Genomic DNA, 20,349 nt, shown 5'->3' with positions numbered 1-20,349 from the left:
CTTTCCTTCCCAGAGGTCAGTGCAGATCACAGGCAGGTCATGCAGATCAAGCTGATGAGCAAACGTTTGTGTCACATTCCTCATGTGGCCTTTATCAGACACGATGTGTGTCTGCTGAGGGGGGAAAAAAAAAGTACAACAAAGTACAACTCAGTTTGTACCTCAGAGGGGAACTGACCGATCATTTTGACTTCATTGTTGCGAACAGAACCGTACGCAGGCTTGAGAATTTTAACAACTATTTATTGTCTTGAAGTATGTAACAAAATAATTGCTATGAATAAAACCAGCATTTTTGCTTTGTACAACTAAGAAAATGTTTACAGACAAGCAAAACTAATTGTACAAAAATAATGGGAACATTGATACACAATAACAAAAAAAAAAAAAGGTAAAAACGATAAAGAACAGAACATCCTCACGTCAGTGTGCAAACCGTTTATACAGATGGACCCGTGCCATTTTGTTAGGGCAGCAAATCCTGATAAATTATTTAAATAGCATTAATCTACACACGCGCACACATACAACTCAAACCTCTCACAAACAGCTGAGACAAAACAGAACAATAATTTATCTGCTAAGAACAGCAATGGACATACATGGTAAAGCAAAATTATTTATAAAAAAGAAAAATAGAAACCTCCCATTTTACCATCATTTTCACCGGGGTTGATCATGAGATTGGGAGTTTGTTTGTGTCTTTACTGTAGATGTGAAATGTCGTACTATTTACAGCTCATGCTACAGTAGCACTAAGACGTCCATCATTTCAAAGGAATATGGTTGTTGTCTCTTTTTTTTTTTTTTTTTTTTTTTTTGTTTGTTTGATCAAATTATACAACAGCAATGAGGTAATATTTGTACATTTTGTTCGTTTCGCATCTCTCTCTGAAGAAAAGGCACATAAGTCACATCGACTTCATGCTAAATAACCCTGTCTGAAGGAAAAAAAAAAATAAAAATCACTAATTCACTTTGGACAATGGGAGATAAGACGCTGACAAGAGCCCTGCTTCCTCCACCTGACCGTGCCTGTGTTTACTGTGAATATTGGATGGAGTGTGTACTTTTTCAAAGTATTCAAATTTCCTTTGCTCCCTACACTGTAGGCAAGAGTCAATAAGTTACATGTATTTACATCAATTTCAATTTGAAATCCTCAAAAGTAGAAGGAGAGGAAACCGGAGTTTTGATGTGAGGCTGGGTTTTTCTGACTGCTTTGATATGAGGAGATCGTCACTTCCTCCTCACCCTGTGGAGTTTAAAAACTGATAAAAAGCTCCCATAAATGTTAGTTTGTATTTTTCTTCTCATTTTCACTAAAGGGTCTCTTAGGTAGATGGCTAAATGCACTGTCTTGTTCCGTTCATGTCCGGTCTTCCACGTGCAGTATGTGCATGAACACAAACATCCACAACTTCCCCTCATTTCTACCTCTCTCTGCTACCAAATGTTTTCGTAGGTCCTCAACAACAAAGATTCCTTTAAAAAAAAAAAAAAATGCTATTGCTGTCTTCATCTTTCGGGTCCTCAAAAGTTGTCATCATCATCAATGATGCATGTCATCATCATCATTGTATCATTAAAATCTACATCCTGGCAGATCGGGTAAAATAAAGGGAACATTTCACCAGTTTTTCTTTTTTTTGTTTCTTTCTTTCTTTCTTTCTTTGGGATGTCCATCCAGAAGGTGTGGTTGAAAAGGCACACAGGTTGGGGAAGTGAGACAGAAAGACAGAGAGAGATGTAGAGACTTGGAAGTGCATAGTTGTCTATGGGGATCTGCTCCCACACAGAGATGAATGAGGTCTTTCAGAGAGCGAGAAAGCAGGCAGAGCTGGATAGAAAGGTGTTGGTATCCTACTGGCAAAGCTCGAGGGCTTGTTTTCTGTTTTACCCCCCCCTCCCCCCACCACCCCACCCCACCCAGCTCTGCCTGCTCTCGTGGATGCTAAGGGTGGAGGAGAAGGGGCTCTCTGATCCTCAACTGGCAGTTAGCCTGTTGGTGCTCTGCCCCGGACCAGCTTCAAGTTACCCTGAGGCTGACCACATGCCCTTCGCCCCGTCCGAGTGTGCGTGCCGCAGAAGAAAGAGTCGCGGAGATGAATCGATCCCTGGACTTTGCATCAGAATACATAAGTTCATACTTTATACAAAAAAAAAGGTGCAATCCTTGAAACTTCCTGCGCCGCACATTTATGCATCTAAAAGAAAGATAGAAGGAAACACAATGTCAGTAGCTGGTTATAGCTGTGTTAAGAGCAGGGATCCAAATGCTTGCTTTGATGCTTGTAAAATGACATTTCACTTGATTTTATATAAATTCTTACCTCTGCATTCATACTTGAGGTCTGAGAAGTATACCATCTCTTGTGAGAAGACAAAAAGGCCTAGCCTGCCACCTGCATATGTCTTGTCATAGATGCTACCAGAGTCTGCCATGATCTTTTTGCCCTCATACATCACAACTCTGTGGAATTGAAAGAAGAATTAATTTTGGCAATTTGGTGTCAAGTTTATATGAATGTTAGCTTCTCCATGGGCCGATAAATTTAATGTGCCCACCTAATAAGTCCTGTTCTCGGTCTGTGGATCAGGTGCCATCTGTAGGCAGTGAAATCTTTCCATCCAACGTTTTTAGGGTCATGCCAGAGAGTGCGTACCTAACAACAAATGAATAAACAGTCATGCATTTATCTTTTTACATATCCCCTAAAAACATCCACCCGGAGATTAAGCCTCCAAAAGACTAGAAAATGTCGTACCTGTCCGGGGGTATTCCCTGTGTGCCAGAGGGCGTTTCTGAGGTGCTCTCCTGGGCCAGTGGTGGAGTTGACTACTTTAATGGACAGGCCAGAGTACCCCTGGGCTTTGGTGGGTTTATTAGACCAGTAGGTCTGTGTAATCTGCTTCCACATCACCACGTAGAATCTGGAACTTGACTGGTAGCCAAACACAAAGCCGGCATAATCATCATCCCTGTCTGTGTTGATGAAGAAAGTGCCGCTGAAATCCACTGCGTTGAACTCGTGGAACCCTGATGAAGGTGAAAAGCCACATTAGGGGTCGCCCAAAAACTGTCCTCATAATTCTGTGCTTTGTACTGCCAGCCGTACATCTCCTACTCACCAACAGCAATGCCAGGGTCGCAGTTGACCGTCTGGACCAGCTCTTTGCCCTGATGGCGGACAACCCAGTTAGGATCAATCTGGGAGGTGCCTTTGGGGTCTAAAGGAACCATCTGGAACTGGCGGAAGTCTGTCTCACTAATGCCATAGTTCTCAGGACACACGTCATAGATGTCGGGCACATTGTCTTGGTCAAAGTCATCTTTGCAGGCGTCTCCACGGCCATCGCCTGAAAAATGTAGATTTCATATTAATTCACAATACACAAGATGTTTCAAAAACCTTTAGACATGCAGTTTGCCTAAATTCACTACACTGCTGCCCCAGAACTGTTTAAGTCTTTTGGGGTTTTTAATGTGGCCCATGTTGCTCACCATCAGAGTCCTTTTGGTCAGGGTTGAAGGCCAATCTGCAGTTGTCCTTCTCATCTGGGACACCATCATTGTCATCATCGTGGTCACAGGCATCTCCCTTGCCATCCTTGTCATGGTCAGCCTGGTTTGCGTTGGGGATGTACGGGCAGTTGTCTAAATTGTTCTGATGGCCGTCCTCGTCGATGTCCTGGTTGCTGTCACACTTGTCTCCTACTCGGTCGTCATCTGAATCCACCTGCAAAGGTTCAATGCAGAGTAATGACTTTATTCATGGCTTCGGGAGAGAGTGAAGCGTTGGTATGTTTAACATTGGCAACCACGCTTTGCCTCTGTCCAGCTGCTAAGCTCAATTCGTCTAAGATCTGTTGGCGGTTTTCATCTCCTGATTGTCAAACATCACTCAACAGGACCCTGTTGCTCCTTCTGCTCCAATTAGCTTCAGCAACAGCTCTACTTGGCAGGACCAGACCAGACACCTTGCTGCATTGAGAAAGAATGGAGACGGCGGGGTGAATTGAGGAGGTGGGAATGGCTGAAAGGATTTGGATAGCCATGTAGGATCAAAACCTCTGCAGCTATAGATCTCAGTGAGACTTTTTTTTTTTTTTTTTTTTTTTTTTTTTTTTTTTTTTATACTCTCACAGAGCAAATAACATTGCTGTGCCTGCGTCTGGACTTGTCTCCTTTGGCCTTTAATTTCAGTGCGTAATTCCCTCTTTGAAAACCACATCAGTGCAGACTTTTGACGCTCCCCTCCTTCCCCCATTCTACTCTTGACTCTTGTTGTTCAACACATTCCTATTTCTCGGTGTAGCATGGCACAGGTGGACTGAGCGGGTCCGTGGTGTGCAGACAAGGCATGCACACAGCCCAAGGCCAGCCCATTCCTCAGTAATATCTAGCCTAGGGCCTCACATTAGCGTCAATGGGCCATTGAATAGACCCCTAGCCCCCCACTACGCCTTATTGAGCTGATGTGCCCTTGAGCTGCATGCAGGATTTACCCCACCTTTACATGGCGTGATAAAGCTTAGACATCACTAATCACCACAGCGCTCTCTCAATTGAAACAGAGATATACAGAACTACAGAGAAAGGTAGGGAGATGAATGTGGATTATTGTTGGTGACTGAGGTGGAAGGAAATGGGGAAGGGTGGGGCCCATGTGTGCTCGTCCACACACCTGATCAGGATTATGTTCCAGAGGGCAGTTATCGCACATGTCTCCCACTCCGTCCAGGTCTGTGTCTCTCTGGTCCACGTTGTAAACGTAGGGACAGTTGTCCTTCTCATTTAGTATACCTGGAAATGAGGGGAAATGGTTGATATGAAAGAGGTATGAAATAGATTCTTATTTTCATTACAGTTGATTTAACGTCCAACCCTCACCGTCTCCATCAATGTCCACAGCACAGGCGTCTCCCTCTCCATTGTTGTCTGTGTCCGCCTGGTCTGGATTGCTGTTGTAGGGACAGTTGTCACAGCGGTCACCCACATCATCGCGGTCATAATCGTACTGCCTCGGGTTGTAGATGAATGGGCAGTTGTCCTATTTTCAAAAGAGTGAAAAGAGTCGTCATTCGCTGCCTCAGTGTGAGTGAATATATTTATGGGCACGGAATGATGTTGAATGAAAAGCCGCTTTATTTTCAGCCCCTGTCCCAAATCAAATGTTGGGATTAGCAAGCACACATTGCTGCTCGTTCAGAGCTGTACCTCAGTGTTGGAATTTGAGGTTTTGGCTCAAGCAGGGGAGAAACATTTGCTTTCCCGCTGAGCCTGCCCTTCCCTCCCCTTCTCCAGCTGCCTTCTTATTAGACAGCATGAATGATGAATGCATAAATCACAGCCAGAGAATGAACACACACACACACACACTCCCTTGTGCCCTGTTATGACCCAAACTGCAGAGGTTTTGCTCACCCTATCATCAGGAATGCTGTCGTTGTCGTCGTCATTGTCACAAGCATCTCCAATGCCGTCCTTATCGTAGTCTTCCTGTCCAGAGTTCGGGAGGTTGGGGCAGTTGTCCTACATAACAGACAACAGCAGTCAGGCAATATTAAGCAGCGGACAGACATTTATGAACTCAACTTTTCAGTCTTAGAGCTTTGTGGTGTCAACTTGACCTACCTTTTTGCAGTGGTAGGTGGCATTCTCCACACAGACCAAGTCGGCATTTGGCCACCCGTCGAGATCTGTGTCCTCCCCACAGATATGGCCGTTGCCAGCATAACCGGGCTTGCACTCACAGCGGTACATTGGATCAGTGAAGTGTCCGAGGTAGTTGCAGCGGGCATTTTTGTTGCAGTCGTGGCTTCCGTCGAGGCAGGGATTACGAGGTGTACACACCTGGTGGGGGTCATGCATAGTTTGGATGATCAGTGATACCACCGGCTGTGCATAGTACACATTCATGACATTCTGTTCTTAGAAAGATGGACATTCATCACAGTAAAACAAGCCAGTCTTGCCCTGGAGATTCAGGTGGACTTGTACCTTACACAATGATTTCTGCTATTGCCATTTGTTTATCTTACATCTCAATAACTTCTATCTCTCACTCTCAAAGCTGCTCAAGACTGTACTTGCCTGTTTGTTTGCTGCAGCCTGCTCCACACCTTTGCCAAAGGGCTGGGGTCCTGAATAGCGAGGAGGGCAGGGCTGACAGTTGTATCCAGGTTCTGTGTTCTCACAGAGGTGCACGCCGTTGAACTTGAAGCAAGCGTCTGGGACCTCTTTGCACTGTTTTTAGGATAAATAGAACAGAATTTGCCATCAATAAACTACAGACTTGTTAGATGTTGCAACAGATGCCAAACCCTATTTGTATCTGACTAGAGCCAAGGAATGTTTACCTCATCAACGTCTTTACACTTTATGCCGTTGCCGGTGTAGCCAGCTGGACATTTTCCACACTTCCATGAACCATCAGGGAAACTGGTGCACTTGGTTCCAGCAAAGCAGGGGTTGGACAGGCACCCATCTAAAAACAACAATGCCAGCTCATTATCAAGTTATCTCTGAGGTATCCTTCAGATCCCTCTGATCCCTTCCCAGTTGTGATCTCAGATATATAAATATAATGGAATTATTTATGCATTATTGAATGCATGAAGAAAAACAACAATTACGCAACTGCAGGATAAAGTAATGGATATATGAAACATGTAGAAGGTGTTCAACGATTAAAAATGCCTCACCAATGGGGCAGGCTTTCTTGTTACACTTCTGGGTCTCGGTGGGTTCACCAACACAATCTTTGCCGCCGTAGCTTGGTGCAGGGTCATTGCACAGGCGTTTACGAGTCTGGTCACCACCCCCACAAGTGAGAGAGCAGGTATCCCATGGTGACCAGGGTCCCCAGTTGCCATTGACTGAGCGAGACAAGATAAGACATGATTAATTCTGCGCTTGTTATATAAAACACAAAGGTGCAACCGGGCAGGAAAGGGAAAACAGTTGGACTTACTGGGACATGGCGACATCTGACACTTCTGAGTTTGTCGGCCCTCTCCCTCACAGTCCTTGCCTCCAAACTGGGGGGTGGGGGAGTTGCAGAGGCGGATATGGGTGATGACACCAGAACCACAGGTGACGGAACAGGAAGACCAGGGTGACCAATGGCTCCAGCCACCATCCTGCTTGACTGAAGGACACAATAGAAAGGTTCAGAGGTCATTCATTAGGAAACAAATGGCAGACCACCGTGGCATGCGTTATGTAACACAGAAGATGACAGGCTAGCAAAATTCCAGATAGAAACCACAAGTCTGGCTGGTTTGTTTGTATAGTTGATTGGGTATGTTGCGTTGACTCACAGCGCTTGTCACACTCCTGGAGGTAGCAGTCGCGGGTCTGCACAGAGGTGCCCTCGCAGTTGTTATTGATACGGTCGCAGGAGCGGCCACGCTGCTGGATGCCCCGCCCACAAGACACGGAACAATGGGTCCATTCAGACCACGGCGACCAGCCGTCCTCTGCATAGTCACTCGCTGAGAAGGAGGGAGAGAGAGACAGGGAAGAGGGAGACAATAAAAGAACTATTCCAAAGAGGCAGTACCCCTTCACAAACACCCCCAAGCCTAAATGAGGAGGGAAAGCTCTTAAAGCACAGGACTAATAGTGAGAATTTAGCGGGGCCTTGGACACAGAGAAGGCCTTCTGTTGAGTCTGACCCACTGAGAGCAGTTGGGAAAGTAGAAAGGGCCCCTGTATCCTCATGATACATTGGGATGCCCCACTGACTTATGTTTTCCTAAAGAGGAAACAGATTTTGCAAACAAATTTGCCGTGGGTGTGTAATGACTTCAGCAAGTGGCTGAGCTCAGGATGAATGTGCCCCCCCCCCCCCCCCCCCCCCCCGCCTGTTTATTTAGGTTTTAGGGAGCAACCAAGCCTGCATAGGTATGAGGAATATGTCACCACTCCTTAGGAGAGGATGGGCTCTGCCAAACAGTTGGCCAATTTTCCATCCCGCTTTAACCAATTTAGCAAATTACAGCCATTTCAACTCAGAGATTCAAAGATGTTTTGGAGCACAAAGCGCCTATGTTACAAACACATAACACCCTTTCATTTACTCGGATGTTATTGGAGTTAAGTCATCTCTAAAATCAACACGTTTTTCTCCTGAATAGAAACCTTTAGATCGAGGAGAAATATTTGTGGGTTTTTTTTTTTTTTTTTTGTTTGTTTTATATGGCAAATCATGCCGCCACGGCTTTCTGAGGGAATGGGGGAGTGTTCTTGAATGATGTGTTTGTCAGTTAGAAATATACTCTATTTTACCGGAGACAGTTATGTAGATGCATGCAGAGTGAGTTCACATAACTGTAATTACAGTGTACTTTCCTACAGCTGTGTGTTTTGTAGAAAATATCAGTTTAGAGAACAGCAATGCTTACGTGTTCCACAGCGGGGGCAGCACTCTCCATCAGGAACAGTAGCGTTAGCACAGGGGATCAGGGGACAGGAGATCTTGCGGCACACGGTAGCGGAGTTCTGCAGAAACACCGAGATCAAATTTATGGTTAAAAATAATCTTAGATCCAGGGCTATCCCTCAAATTTTGTTGCAGCTTTCTTTCTGAAGTGTGTGTGGTTCTGGGCTCTGGATTAAATCTGAGTTTCCAATTGGAAATAAGACACTACAGCACAGGGTTAGGGCTGTTGTGTAAGACTGTTTAAATTTTTACGTTAAGTTTTTTTTTTTCATTCAGATCTCGGTCCATGTCCGTGCAACTGTCCCATTAAATTCTCTGCCCAACATCTGAGCTTGCACAGAGGTTTATTGGCATGCCAGAAAAAATAAAAATCAGAGTTCTGGCTGAGAATGAAGACCCCTGCAGACAGCCACCTGCCCACTGGGTCAGGGCGGGTTGGGAATGAGCCCAAAGTCCTAATAATGGAACTTGGTTTCACTGTGGAGCTGGACTGGGCACTGAGCCCCAAGCAAGTGAAACCAGCCTGCCAGCAGTTTGCCTGGGCGCCCTGTGAATGACTCAGGGATAACAACCGCCTCTGAGTAGGGCTGCTCATGTTCTCACTCCTGGATGTGATCACTGATGGGGATGTTTGGGGGAAATATGGACAACTAGGAAATCAAGCCTGTCATTGAATACATGGATATTCCCTGCCAAGAATTTTGCACCTGAGCCCAACCCCTCTTTCCTCCTGTCAAAGCCAAGGACTTGGTCTTAATTATGGTCAATGCATCTCTTAAGGCCTGGTCAAGTCCCTGTAGGCGGCAGTTGAGTTGAAGTGCAGACAACAGACCTCTCATTACCACAGTAAAGTCAGCTGGCCCTCTGTAGGCCCTGCAGACTACTCATTACCAACCAGATCAGTGGAGTGGTGTTAAGTGCGTGTGTGTCTGTGTGTCAGTGTGGTTTGACTTTATGCATGAATCAGAGCATTAGCATCAGATCCCCCTCACATGTGTGTTTAAAGACTTAAGGCACGACATACACGACCCGCTGGGAGCACGCTCACCTGACAAGTGCACTCGGTGCAGTCGTCCACCGTCCACTCGTCTTTGTTCTTGTGCACAATGCCGTTGTGGATGCAGACGCCGCTGTGAATGCCGATGCGGTTTTTGATCAGCTTGTTCTCATCCGTCTGGGTGGGGTGGGAGGTATAAGAGACATGGTGGTATGAGGATGTAGTCTGCTTATTAGCTGTTACTCAGACAAACCCCCCTTTCTTCCTAACGCAGATATTTAAATTTTACTACTGCAATTTTAACAATACGTCATTCAGTTAAAAAAAAAAAAAAAAAAAGCGCACAGGATTTGTGTGTCTATAGCCTGAAATGTTCATTGTGAATACAAAGAAGTACAACACTGTGGGATGTACAGAGTAATTATGTCAAGCTGCACTGATCACATCATGCCTGAAGCTGGCTTGTTTTCAGGTTTCCAGATTCCGAGCATGTGCGAAGGCTCATTATTTTAGATTTACAGCGGCACGTGTTATCTCTAACATGCACAGGCAGACCGTCTGCTCGAGTTTCCTACTCACCAGCTTTCTGAGATCATTGGACAGCTCCTTGACCACCACGCCGAGGCTCTTCAGCTCCTTAAACATGCTGACCAGGTCGTCACAGGAGAAGCCGCAGACCATCTGCAGATCTTCACCAGGGGAGAGAAGCTCATTAGTTGTCAGCACAGACAAACATGTTCATTGTCATTCTAATCTGCTCCGGTCCCCTTCGCAGGTCTAGACTTCAGGGACACATCAGCAGATGTGAGCTGGTGCAGCGGGGTTTGATGGGAAGTCCACATGTCAGTGAGAGGCTGCAGGGTTTACCTTTGGTCTTGTGTCCAGTGTACTCCGTCCTGATGGCTGAGGAGCCGTTGAGGTTCTCCAGAATCAGGGTGTCAGACGTTATTGCTAAAAGAGGAGCAGTCCAATAAATCAAATCATATCTGCACACTCATCTCCACAGTTTATTTATTAATAAGGAAAGGTATTTGTAATCGATGTTCAAAACCCCTCAGGCTATTATTTAATCCTTTATACTTCAGTGAACAGGCTTTAAAAGCACAATACCCTGACATTCGTGAAGAGGCATTCCTCTAGATGAACTTTATGCACATTTCTTTGATAGGAGTTGGCTCAGACCTGGCAGCACACGGAGCGGATGAGTGACGGTTAATACTCACAGCTTTGGCATCCTTTGTTGCGGAGGATGGCGTCCAGCGTTGTTCCAAACACAAACCGCACGTTCTGTAGGACCCCCTGCAAGCAACATGTTCAGGTGTAAACAGTGCCACATGAAATCAAACACATCATTACTGCGACGCTGTTCGACTGTAAGAGCGTTTTTACGCGTTTGGATACGTTTACGCATTTGGACTCTCAGATGGAAACACTGAAAAGAGAGTGACTAAATTGGCTCAGAGATTAAATCTCCATTTTAAAACTAAATGTCCTGTCCGCAGTGACCCCGTTCTCTCACCATGAACCTGTCTTTCACCGCCCCTTTGCCAATCCGGAGCCGCGCACCGGCCGGCGTCTCCTGCGTCAGGATGCTCTGGATGGGCGCGTCCAGCTCCGCGGTGTTCACCTCCTCGCATCCCGCGTACAGCACCGCCCGGTCCTCCTGCACGAACAAGGTGATGTTCTTCCAGTGACCCGTGGCCAGGTCCGAGTCCTCGATGGAAACCACCTGCTGCTTGTTCTCGGTGGAGAAAAGTATGTCCAGGGTGTTCGCCTTGCCGTTGGAGACGATCTCGAACACGGGTCCGGAGCCGTCCTGCTTCTCCACGGTCAGCAGGCTTCCCCTGGTCCGCTTGGACTGCTTGAAGTTCAGCAGCAGGAGGAATCCCCTCTCGGCGTGGATGGAGTCGATCAGGTCCCTAAAGGCGCTCTCGGGGACCGGGGGGATCAGGTCCGGGTTGAGGATCTTGTAGGCGGGGCTGTACGGGTCGTCTCCCTTCACCAGGGTGACCCCGTGGTTCTTCTTGGGTACTTGGATGAGATCAAACAGGTCATACACGCTATTGTCGTCTCGGCTCTCTGCGGATGAATAACAATAAGCAGTGAGTCTTTGTCTGGCAGTGCGCTGGATCTCTTCAATGCACTGCGAGCGTTTTCCAAAAAAAAAAAAAAACACAAAAAAATCTTCTTAATTATAGTCTTAATTATTATAAAGAACAACCAATTTCCTGTCAGTAAGAAAGAAGGGGGGAAAAAAGATGAGCATTGTTCTGAAAGGTTGTGTTCAAGTTCAAGTTGCCCAACTCACCTGCAACTCTGGCGCTCTCACAGCTCCAAAGCATCAGCAGCAAAAATATCCCCGTGAGCTTCATGGTGCAACACCAACCTGCTGTCTGAGACAAACGAGCAGCTTTTATCACACGGATGTCAGCAGAAACGGGCTGAAAAGTGTATTAATGCTGATGACAATAAGCTGTTTGAAAATCATTCATTTGCCTCTGAAGCTGCACAAATAACTGCAATCCTCAAAATATCTGTCACTCACCTGCTCGATGAAAACAGCAGCACAAAAGTAATACAGTCCAGGCCAAAAAACAAAAAAAGGGTGTAGAAATCCAGCAAATATTTAAAGGGTAAAAGAAGAAGAGAAGTTCCTCCCTGGACAGAAGAGAAATATTAAAATCTCTCCCTGATTGAAAACTTGTCCTCGCTGCTGTCGCCGCTAAAAATCTCGCTTTTTAAGCCGAGGGGGGACAAAGTGCTATTTAAATAGTTTGATGCCATTCCTAAGAAATGGCCTCGTCCAATCACAATGAGAGGAGAAAAAGGGACGAGCTTATCCTCTCAGCCCAGAGAGAGAGAGAGAGAGAGAGAGAGAGAGAGAGAGAGGAGAAAAGAGCCTTTCCACTGCGGGACCATGGACCGGGACTGTTAATGGACCAGTGTTTCCTCTCCCAGCCTCCATCAGTTAGTCCTCCGAGGCATTTCTACCCCAGACTGCCATAAAACGCACCACAACTGACTGGAATATCTTCACACTCATATATCTGACTGAACTTTATTTCTTATGGTGCTAAATTATACTTTTCCCTAAAGAGACATCAAAGTTTCTGCATCCTGAAATATTCAAAAGATTTTTCACAGATCCGCATTATTTATAATAATAATAATTATTATTATTATAATAATCATGTTAGATATGTGGTCTGAAATTTTGAGTTTCAGAAGAATATTAAATTCAGTTTGTTGCAGTTCCTCCTTGAACCGCTAGGAGCCGATGTGAGTTCACTGCAGAGGAGCCTGAGGCGGTTCAAGGTGAGGCGGGCCTGCTGCCCCTGAAGTGACATCCACATGTACCCCACAGAATACCACAGAACGAACCCAAAAAGGAGGAGTGACACTTCAGGCTGCTCAGTTCCTGCCAAGGAAAGTAAACGGGGACACAACAGAGGCTCAAAATAAAACATTTAGTGGCATATTATGGGTGTAAAAGACATTTTAAATTTATCTCTCAATAATGCCAGCTTCAGAAGTTCAAATCCCATTTCATCCAAATAAAACGAGTATTAAACTGCTCACACTGAATGATAAACTCATTGTTAGTACTTTCTTTTTATTTACAGCTCGCCTTTAAGGCATCTCACATCTACCCACCCTTAAAAAAAAAAAAGAAAACAGGATTTCAAATCTAAATCTGTTCACATATTTTTCTTGCAAAAGTGCTGATTTCCCCGAAGTGGTTTCCGCTGTGATGCAACTGGTTGTCTCTCTCATTTCATGGGTACTACTCAGTGCGATGTCTCATCCCTTTATTCTTTTTCCCTTTCTAGTTGGTATTAGTGGGAAGATTTTGAAAAGAGACATATTAAGTCCTCAAAGGAAAAAAAAAAGGGCAGGACACATGAGTAATCACTGACAGAGAAGCTCGAGCTCTTCTGGCCGAACGTCGCACTGGCTGTTTAAGACACGTGCCCGTGTGTGTAATTGAACAGGTTTTGGAGTGATGGCTGAAGTAGCGGTCCCTGTGATGGAGCTGAAACCTGCTTTAGAAGTCTGCGGACTGAGGCTTTGCCCTGAGGGGGTCCTGAGGTCAGAGCTGAGCTGACTCCTGCGGTGCCTGCGAGTCTCCGTCTCAGATCAGGAACCGTTGGAAGCTCGTTTCAGCCTGTGGAGGCGACACTGTTGGTGCTTCAGGACAGGCCGGGGCAGTACGACATGGAAATATATACGATGGAGATTCATCAGTACAGGAAGGTGTTAAACTCAACGGCCAAATAGACCAACCTATGTTGGAGTGGCACGTGGTTTAAGCTCCTTTGAGGGTCATATTAGAGTTTGGTTGTTATTTTACAAGCTCAGTCTGTGAGGAAGAACGCACATGTGCAGAGAAAAATGTGATGCTGTTTTTGGCAGGAGACGATATAAATAAAAACGATCAAGGTCAAATTGGTCTGAACACACACACAAGCCGCTGCGCACATTAACTGCAGCTGTGTGTGTGTGTGATCAACGGGCATGTGCACGCAGATGGACGCTGTCTACTTTTACCCCATGGTCAAAGTAAGACAAGGAGATAGGAGGGCAAAAGATAGGTGATGACGAGAGGAGAGGAGGAATGAGGAAAGTAGAGGTGGGAAGACAGAGAAGTCTCAGAGAGGAACGGAAACATTACCAAGGACAAGAGGATGGACACAAAAGAAAAAAAACAGCAGAGGAAAGAAGATAAAGTAAAAGAAAGAGTGACGAGGAGAGGAGAGGAATGGCGAGGAAAGGAAATGAGGAGAGGGAAAACAAGAAGAGGAGAAAAACATGTACTTGCACATACATGCCGTTGAGTGGAATGACCCGTCCTTGCTTCCTCCATCACTGAGTCACATCTTATGACAGTAGAGAAAATTTTCCACCACCAACCCCCCCCCCCCGGCCTACAGTCTGTCCTCTTGCAGGTGATGTTCAACATTGCAACAGCATTGCCCAGCCCCAGGCCTGCTTCCTCCCCCCTCCGCCTTCAGACTCACCTTCCTCTTCCTGTGTCATCCACCATTTTATTGTAATTCGGCATCAGAACGCTGATGACTCACAGCTTCGCAATAAAACATGCTGAAATGTTTATGTTGTCAGAAGTGACGGACAGATTCCTTCATTTTCCAGTCATGCGGCGGGCTCCGATTTTCCTTGAACTTGTGTCCTACTTGCTCGGAGGAACAAGAAGTAAATGTGTTTCAGTTAACTCGGACGTGACTGGAAATATCAACAAGCTCATTGTTGATTTTTATAAGAAGCGCAGGGAGCTGACAGTCTGATTATTTGGTGTACGAGTTTAAATTTACATTTAAAACGAGAAGAGGAACTGAATGACATCAGACTTCAGTAGCTGGGAGGTCACTTTTCCTCGGACTCTCATGTTTGACACTTGTGTCCGGTCTGTCGCCACCATTGAAAAGACCGTCGTCTTCTGAAGTTCTTCCCACGCACTACTTGCAAATCTGACTTTGTAGGTCACACGGGGGGATCTTTCCCCGTCAGCAGCTCATATTTATCATACATCCAACATGGCATGAACTCTGAATTTGCTCCTCCCTGATCCAACACCAGATAAGACCAGATCCTGAGCTAAGGCTGACCAGGAAGCTGGAACCCAGCAGAACTTTTTAAAGCTATTTTATTCCTCAAGGATTCAGTGATTGTCCTTGTCACATATTAGATTAAACTAAATATTCGGACCGTCGGTCTGACAAAAGAAGACATTTGAAGATACTCTGGGCTCTGAGAAACTGTTTAGCATTTCTTTATTTTTGATCAAATTAATAAGGAAATAATTGCTGGATTCATAAAAATGTAAAAATGCATATCTAATCATCTGTGTCAGGTGTCTCTTTCGAGGTCCAGGTCACATTTTCTGACATTACAGTGAGGTGAATCTGAAAAAAGAATCCTCATACATGTAGATAATGATTTGCAGCCCTGCGGTGGAGGGCTCCTCTGGATTAGAGCTGAACACAGGTGCTAAAGTGTGTGTTTGTTGTTCAGCTGGGAGGGAACATGCCTGAGGTCACACACTCCCATGGCAGATTACTGGTGTTATTGCTCTGTGCACAATGCCGGACCCAGACACACAGACAGATACTCAACCTCCCCGCCTTTTTGCTTCTTCACAGCAATTAACCAGCACAAAGCACACAAACGCGCACTTTTGATGGCCAACTCATCCCTGAGTACTTTCACTTGTCAGCACTGGCTGATCTTCCAAAATCTTTTGCCTTTAGTAAGAAATGACTATGTGATGAATGGAGAGCTTCTTAAGTTTTTATAACGTTTGATGTTTTGGTTTAAGATTCTGAACAATGAAGTGACCGTTTGCACTTTGAGTCCATATGGGACAAATGCAATTAGATCCGATGCATTCTTTAGTTGGAAATCCATTTTCTGGCGACGCCATCACAACAGCTGACCACCTGTGCGTCTCTTTCATTGGGCCCCCTCCCGGCTCACACTAATTTCTCATAAACTACTCATGGGAGTGTTCACCCATGACATTGCTGTGCCCAAGCCAGGACCATTAGCCGGCAAAAGACATTGGTTGCTGCGAGCTCAGCCGCTCACTGATTTCTAAATATCAAATAGTGTCTAGGAATGTCGTCTTGATCCAGTGCCATCTTCAGCCTATTACGAGGTCAAGGCGTGTCAGCTTCTTTTCATGGGCGTCCATGGACAATGTAATTTGCATTCCAGAGCTTAGTGGGTTGGCAGAAAAAGAAGTTTGGGTGTTCTGAATTATCTGATATAATTGCTCTGAGAGCGTAACTGCAGATTCTGTTTAATTCTAACGGGTCCTCCAGTGAAATGCTTTCTCCAAATTTGGCAAATTAATGCAGAGGCCTGTCTTGACCATTAGTGATGTTGCAGCTGTTAACCAGCTGTTTATTGCACACACACAAAAACAGAAAAGAAATAAAAAAAGAAGCTAATAACAGTGGAATTACTCACGCAGCAGGGTAGGAATGACAACTTTTTCAGCGATTTCCTGGTTTGCTGGCTTCTAGATTCACTGCAGTCATTAAAAATTAAGGACACATGCTCTTTTAATCAAGTGCAGCAATGTTGTTGATTCCCAACACTCATTGATTTCACTCATTACTAAAGTATTTCCTGTATTAAATCTATCCCTAAGGAGAAGATATGGTCAAACAGTAGCAGAGCTGTTTCAAAAGTGAAGCCACCTTTTTGATTTGAATTGTTCTTTGCTAAAGATACATACCACATGCACTTTCAATGCATTTTGTCCACCATCAACTCCACGGCTTGCGGCTGTGTGAGGGTGTATTTTAGCACACAGATGCTAAATGCTAACATCAGCACGCTAAGTGGCTCACGATGACAAAGCTAACATGGAGCGCATGTCATTTTTTTTTTTTGTTCACCAGCGTGTGAGTAAACAAACGCTTGCCACTAAAATCAATAAATCGTTGAGGCTGATGAGAATTAATTAGTTCCGTGGTCATTTCATCACAATGAACAGTTTTCATAGCAAATCAATCAATGTTGATGAGAGCTTTTACTCACAACTACATGACTCACCCTCATTGGGGTGTTAATTTCAGAATCTCGAGGGTCTGTCACTTTGGGGTGATCAATGACTGTCTGTATAAAAATCCACGAGAAATCTTACGAAAGCGGTGGAATTGACATTTCCCACTGTGATTCCACATCAATAACTCGATTTTTGTTACCCTTGACATAATGTTTTGGGGGAATCTCAAACAGTGGCTGTCCTTTATGGCTCCACACACATTCCTCCGGTAAACAAACACAAACTGGGGTGACCTGGGCAAAAGCAGCAATAAACCACTGTCAGTGGGCCAAATTTGGAGAGGTCACGTGCCATGTCCACATTCCTGACATTCCTCTGTAGCATACATAAATATCTCTGCAGCTCTGTTCCACATGCCCTCTCTATTTATCTGTCAAAGAGCTGGACAGAAATCTCTCTGATTGCTTCTCAGCTCAGTCAACGGAACAAAAGGCACCACAATACCCCTCCTTGTCATGCGTCATCAGTGAAAGCAAATTTGAGCTCATCAACGATGTTTTCTCATAGCTCATTCTGATGGACTGTGTATAAAAGGCCTGTCATGTTCAGCAGCGGCGCAGTGAGAATATTTTTGTTTAGGATCATCTCTTGACCATGTGTTTTGTTTTGTTTTGTTTTTTTTCCCCCGGCACAATTTGGAGTGACGTAAATGTTGCCATGTCCCTGAAGCTCATTCCCAGAGAGAGAGAGTGGGCGGGGGGGCTAAACGGAGGGCAAGAGGGCATGGACAAAAGTGAGAATCAGTCCAGACCTGCACAGCCAAGATCACGCAACAAACAATTAGATGAGCATGTTTTGTGCCAGCAGTTACGGAGAACGGGTGTGGATGAAGACCTGGCAGTAATGTGAAAACACACACACACACACACACACACACACACACACACACACACACACACACACACAAAACAGCTCCCAGCTCTGAGTGAGGGCTTGTTTGCATACTGCTACTGCTTGCAGGTACGGGCCCTTTGCACCCTGCCATGGCCCCGTCTGACAAACCAAACATCCTCAGCTTGTTTACATCAGGTGTAATGGTTTTGCTGAATGGTCTGCACCACACCTCATTTGTCTTACCGTTAAATCTATTATTCTGCGCTCCAGCCCTACAATGTGATGGGAATCCAGCCTGAAGCAGTTGCTTGGACGATGTCCCAGTTTGACCCACAGGATTTGCCCTTTTTGCAGATTTTCTGGTTACTTTTCCAACTCAGGCCTGATGATTACTGTTTTGACTGTCATTGTTTTGATGGTGACGCTTTTAATTGGCTTGGTGTGATGAATTCATTTTCAGCAGCGTCTATTTTAACAGTCCCTTGGTCCCCCCTGTAACCTCGCCCCTTAAAGTCATCACCACCAGGTTAAGCGCCTCCGAGCGAGACGACGTCCTTCAGCAGCTATTTAGTGCATCAGTGGACAAATGATGGTTCAGTGAGTCCTCCCACCACCTGCTCACTCAGGAGCCGCTCATCGTGAAACTTTAATGTCTCTGCAGCTGTTCCAGAGTCAGCCACACGAGCATCATCTCTCTGGTCTCTCTGGTCTCCTCTTTCTTTTTATTTCTTTGCAGGCAATGGAAAGAGCATAGTGGGAGTAAAAAAAAAAAAAAAAAAAACTTGGTTAAAGCTAATTGTTGGTTGGTGACGTGATGAGAGCCAAAGTCCCACGGTGTTTGTGTAAAATGTTGAGATAATTTGTTCCTGAATGACACGAACACAGATTCACACGGATACTGGGGTCCTTCTCAGTAAACAAGCTGAGGGTCATTCAAGGCATTTAAACAAATGAATAAGGCTGCAGTCAGAGGTTGTGAAGGCAGTCTTACTCATTCTGATATTTGACATATGTTTAAGGCCCGATCAGCGAAATGTTGAGACAATCAGTAAGTGCTGCTTCCTTAAAAATGGACTGCTGCAGCTCTTGGTTGGTTTTAACAAATAGCATCTCATTTTGAAGCCTGTCGACGTTGAGCCCCTCGCCATATATGTTAACGTCATCAGAGGCGGTTGGGAAACTTCTGCCAGCTCCAAAGTCGAGGCTTAAATCTAAAGGTGACAACTAAAGTATGGAGTGTCTTGTTTTAAGTCACATCTTAAACCCATTTCATTTCATTGGTCCTTATTTACATTGAAATCTCGACATGTACGTGCTCCCTTTTTAACCTGAATTTGCCCCATCCTGCGTTTGAATGGCCTTACTGGCTTTTTGTTGTTACATTGCCTTCCCAGCGTCTTGTGCATTATTGTAATCTTTGTTCTGAAAGAATCTATCTACATAAAATGAATGAATAATAACCCAACAAACTGGTTATCAAATGTTATAATTAAAATGAATATCCCACTGCATATATTGTCCTGTAATCATTTTGAAGCATCAATTGTCTAATAGCTAGTTTTTACGTTCCTAAAGAGACGTCCCGTTATCTGTGAGGAGACTTTTATATATGTGCTGCTTCTCAGTTTTACGTGTGCACGTGTACAAGCTGTCACCATTCACTCTCTTCACTATGGAGATGTAACGCCCAGACTCTCATGCTGCTTCGTGTTATTGGTGGGATTGGAGATTCGGTGGGACTTTAGGGGGTGCGTGTACATGCTCTGGAGTTTAATGTCTTTACAAAAAGGCTTATGTGAACCGGGTCTCCGGCGCTGAGAACCTCATAGCGTGTTTGGTCTCAGAGGGCGAAATCTTTTGTTTACTAAATCTCTCCAACAAAACAGATGTTAACATGTCTGCCATACAGACCTTCATTCACATGTTTGTTTAGAGCTTCCCTATTTGTAGTTCTGTGTTTGGTATTTTATCCTCAGGCTTTAGCATAAAAACCGCGCTGGATATAGGCAACCTGTTTCCAAAGTTGTTGTTTTTGCCTCGGCTAGACTTATTCAGGCTCAAAAAGGGAAAGCAGGATCTCTGTAAAGTCACTTTCAAAGATTTTTCCTGACATTGGAAGAAGCTATTATTTTCACATCTGTAGCTTCTCGAAAACTGAAAATCAAACAAAAAGCTGTTGTGCTGCCCAACATCCAGGCTTAACGTGGAAAGATAAAGTCTGGGGTCTCCCACAGCATTTAGAGAAACCGACACTGGCTCATTTTATGGCCTTTAAGCTTATTTAATGTACAACTGCCTCATGCTGATGGTAGTAGGATAGCAGGTTGAGATAAGGCCTCTGCAGCGTGTGGAAACAGCTTGAAACATGAAGGGAAGCTTAGAACAATGGACTTTCTCATTGTGTTGGTCTTCCAGAGCAGCTACTGCAGGTTTCAGTAAATGCATAATTATCCACTTACCTGGGTGGTGCTGTACAC

The 20,349-nt window shown here is 44.9% G+C and overlaps 1 protein-coding gene across 2 annotated transcripts; it reads right to left on the bottom strand.

Moving 5' to 3' along the window:
• Nucleotides 1–796: 796 nt before the first annotated feature.
• thbs1b (thrombospondin 1b) lies at nt 797–12,176 on the bottom strand. 2 transcript variants are annotated; one of them, XM_029495999.1, is made up of 23 exons: nt 11,993–12,176; nt 11,756–11,840; nt 10,967–11,526; nt 10,671–10,746; nt 10,315–10,398; nt 10,027–10,136; nt 9,499–9,624; nt 8,413–8,509; nt 7,327–7,500; nt 6,978–7,154; nt 6,709–6,882; nt 6,364–6,491; nt 6,098–6,250; nt 5,639–5,857; nt 5,429–5,536; nt 4,895–5,054; nt 4,689–4,807; nt 3,506–3,740; nt 3,133–3,360; nt 2,769–3,040; nt 2,569–2,666; nt 2,334–2,473; nt 797–2,207 (listed from the first exon to the last, which is right to left on the bottom strand). In XM_029495999.1, exons 2-23 carry the CDS (start codon nt 11,817–11,819, stop codon nt 2,200–2,202), a joined length of 3,510 nt encoding a protein of 1,169 aa, XP_029351859.1. In that variant the 5' UTR covers nt 11,820–11,840; nt 11,993–12,176; the 3' UTR covers nt 797–2,199. The 2 variants fall into 2 exon arrangements, with proteins under 2 accessions (XP_029351859.1, XP_029351860.1); XM_029496000.1 differs by having other exon boundaries at nt 11,756–11,836.
• Nucleotides 12,177–20,349: the final 8,173 nt, after the last annotated feature.

Source organism: Echeneis naucrates, chromosome 24 (genome assembly GCF_900963305.1).
Source record: "Echeneis naucrates chromosome 24, fEcheNa1.1, whole genome shotgun sequence".
Classification (NCBI taxonomy): domain Eukaryota; kingdom Metazoa; phylum Chordata; class Actinopteri; order Carangiformes; family Echeneidae; genus Echeneis; species Echeneis naucrates.
This window is presented reverse-complemented; position numbering and strand designations above follow the sequence as displayed.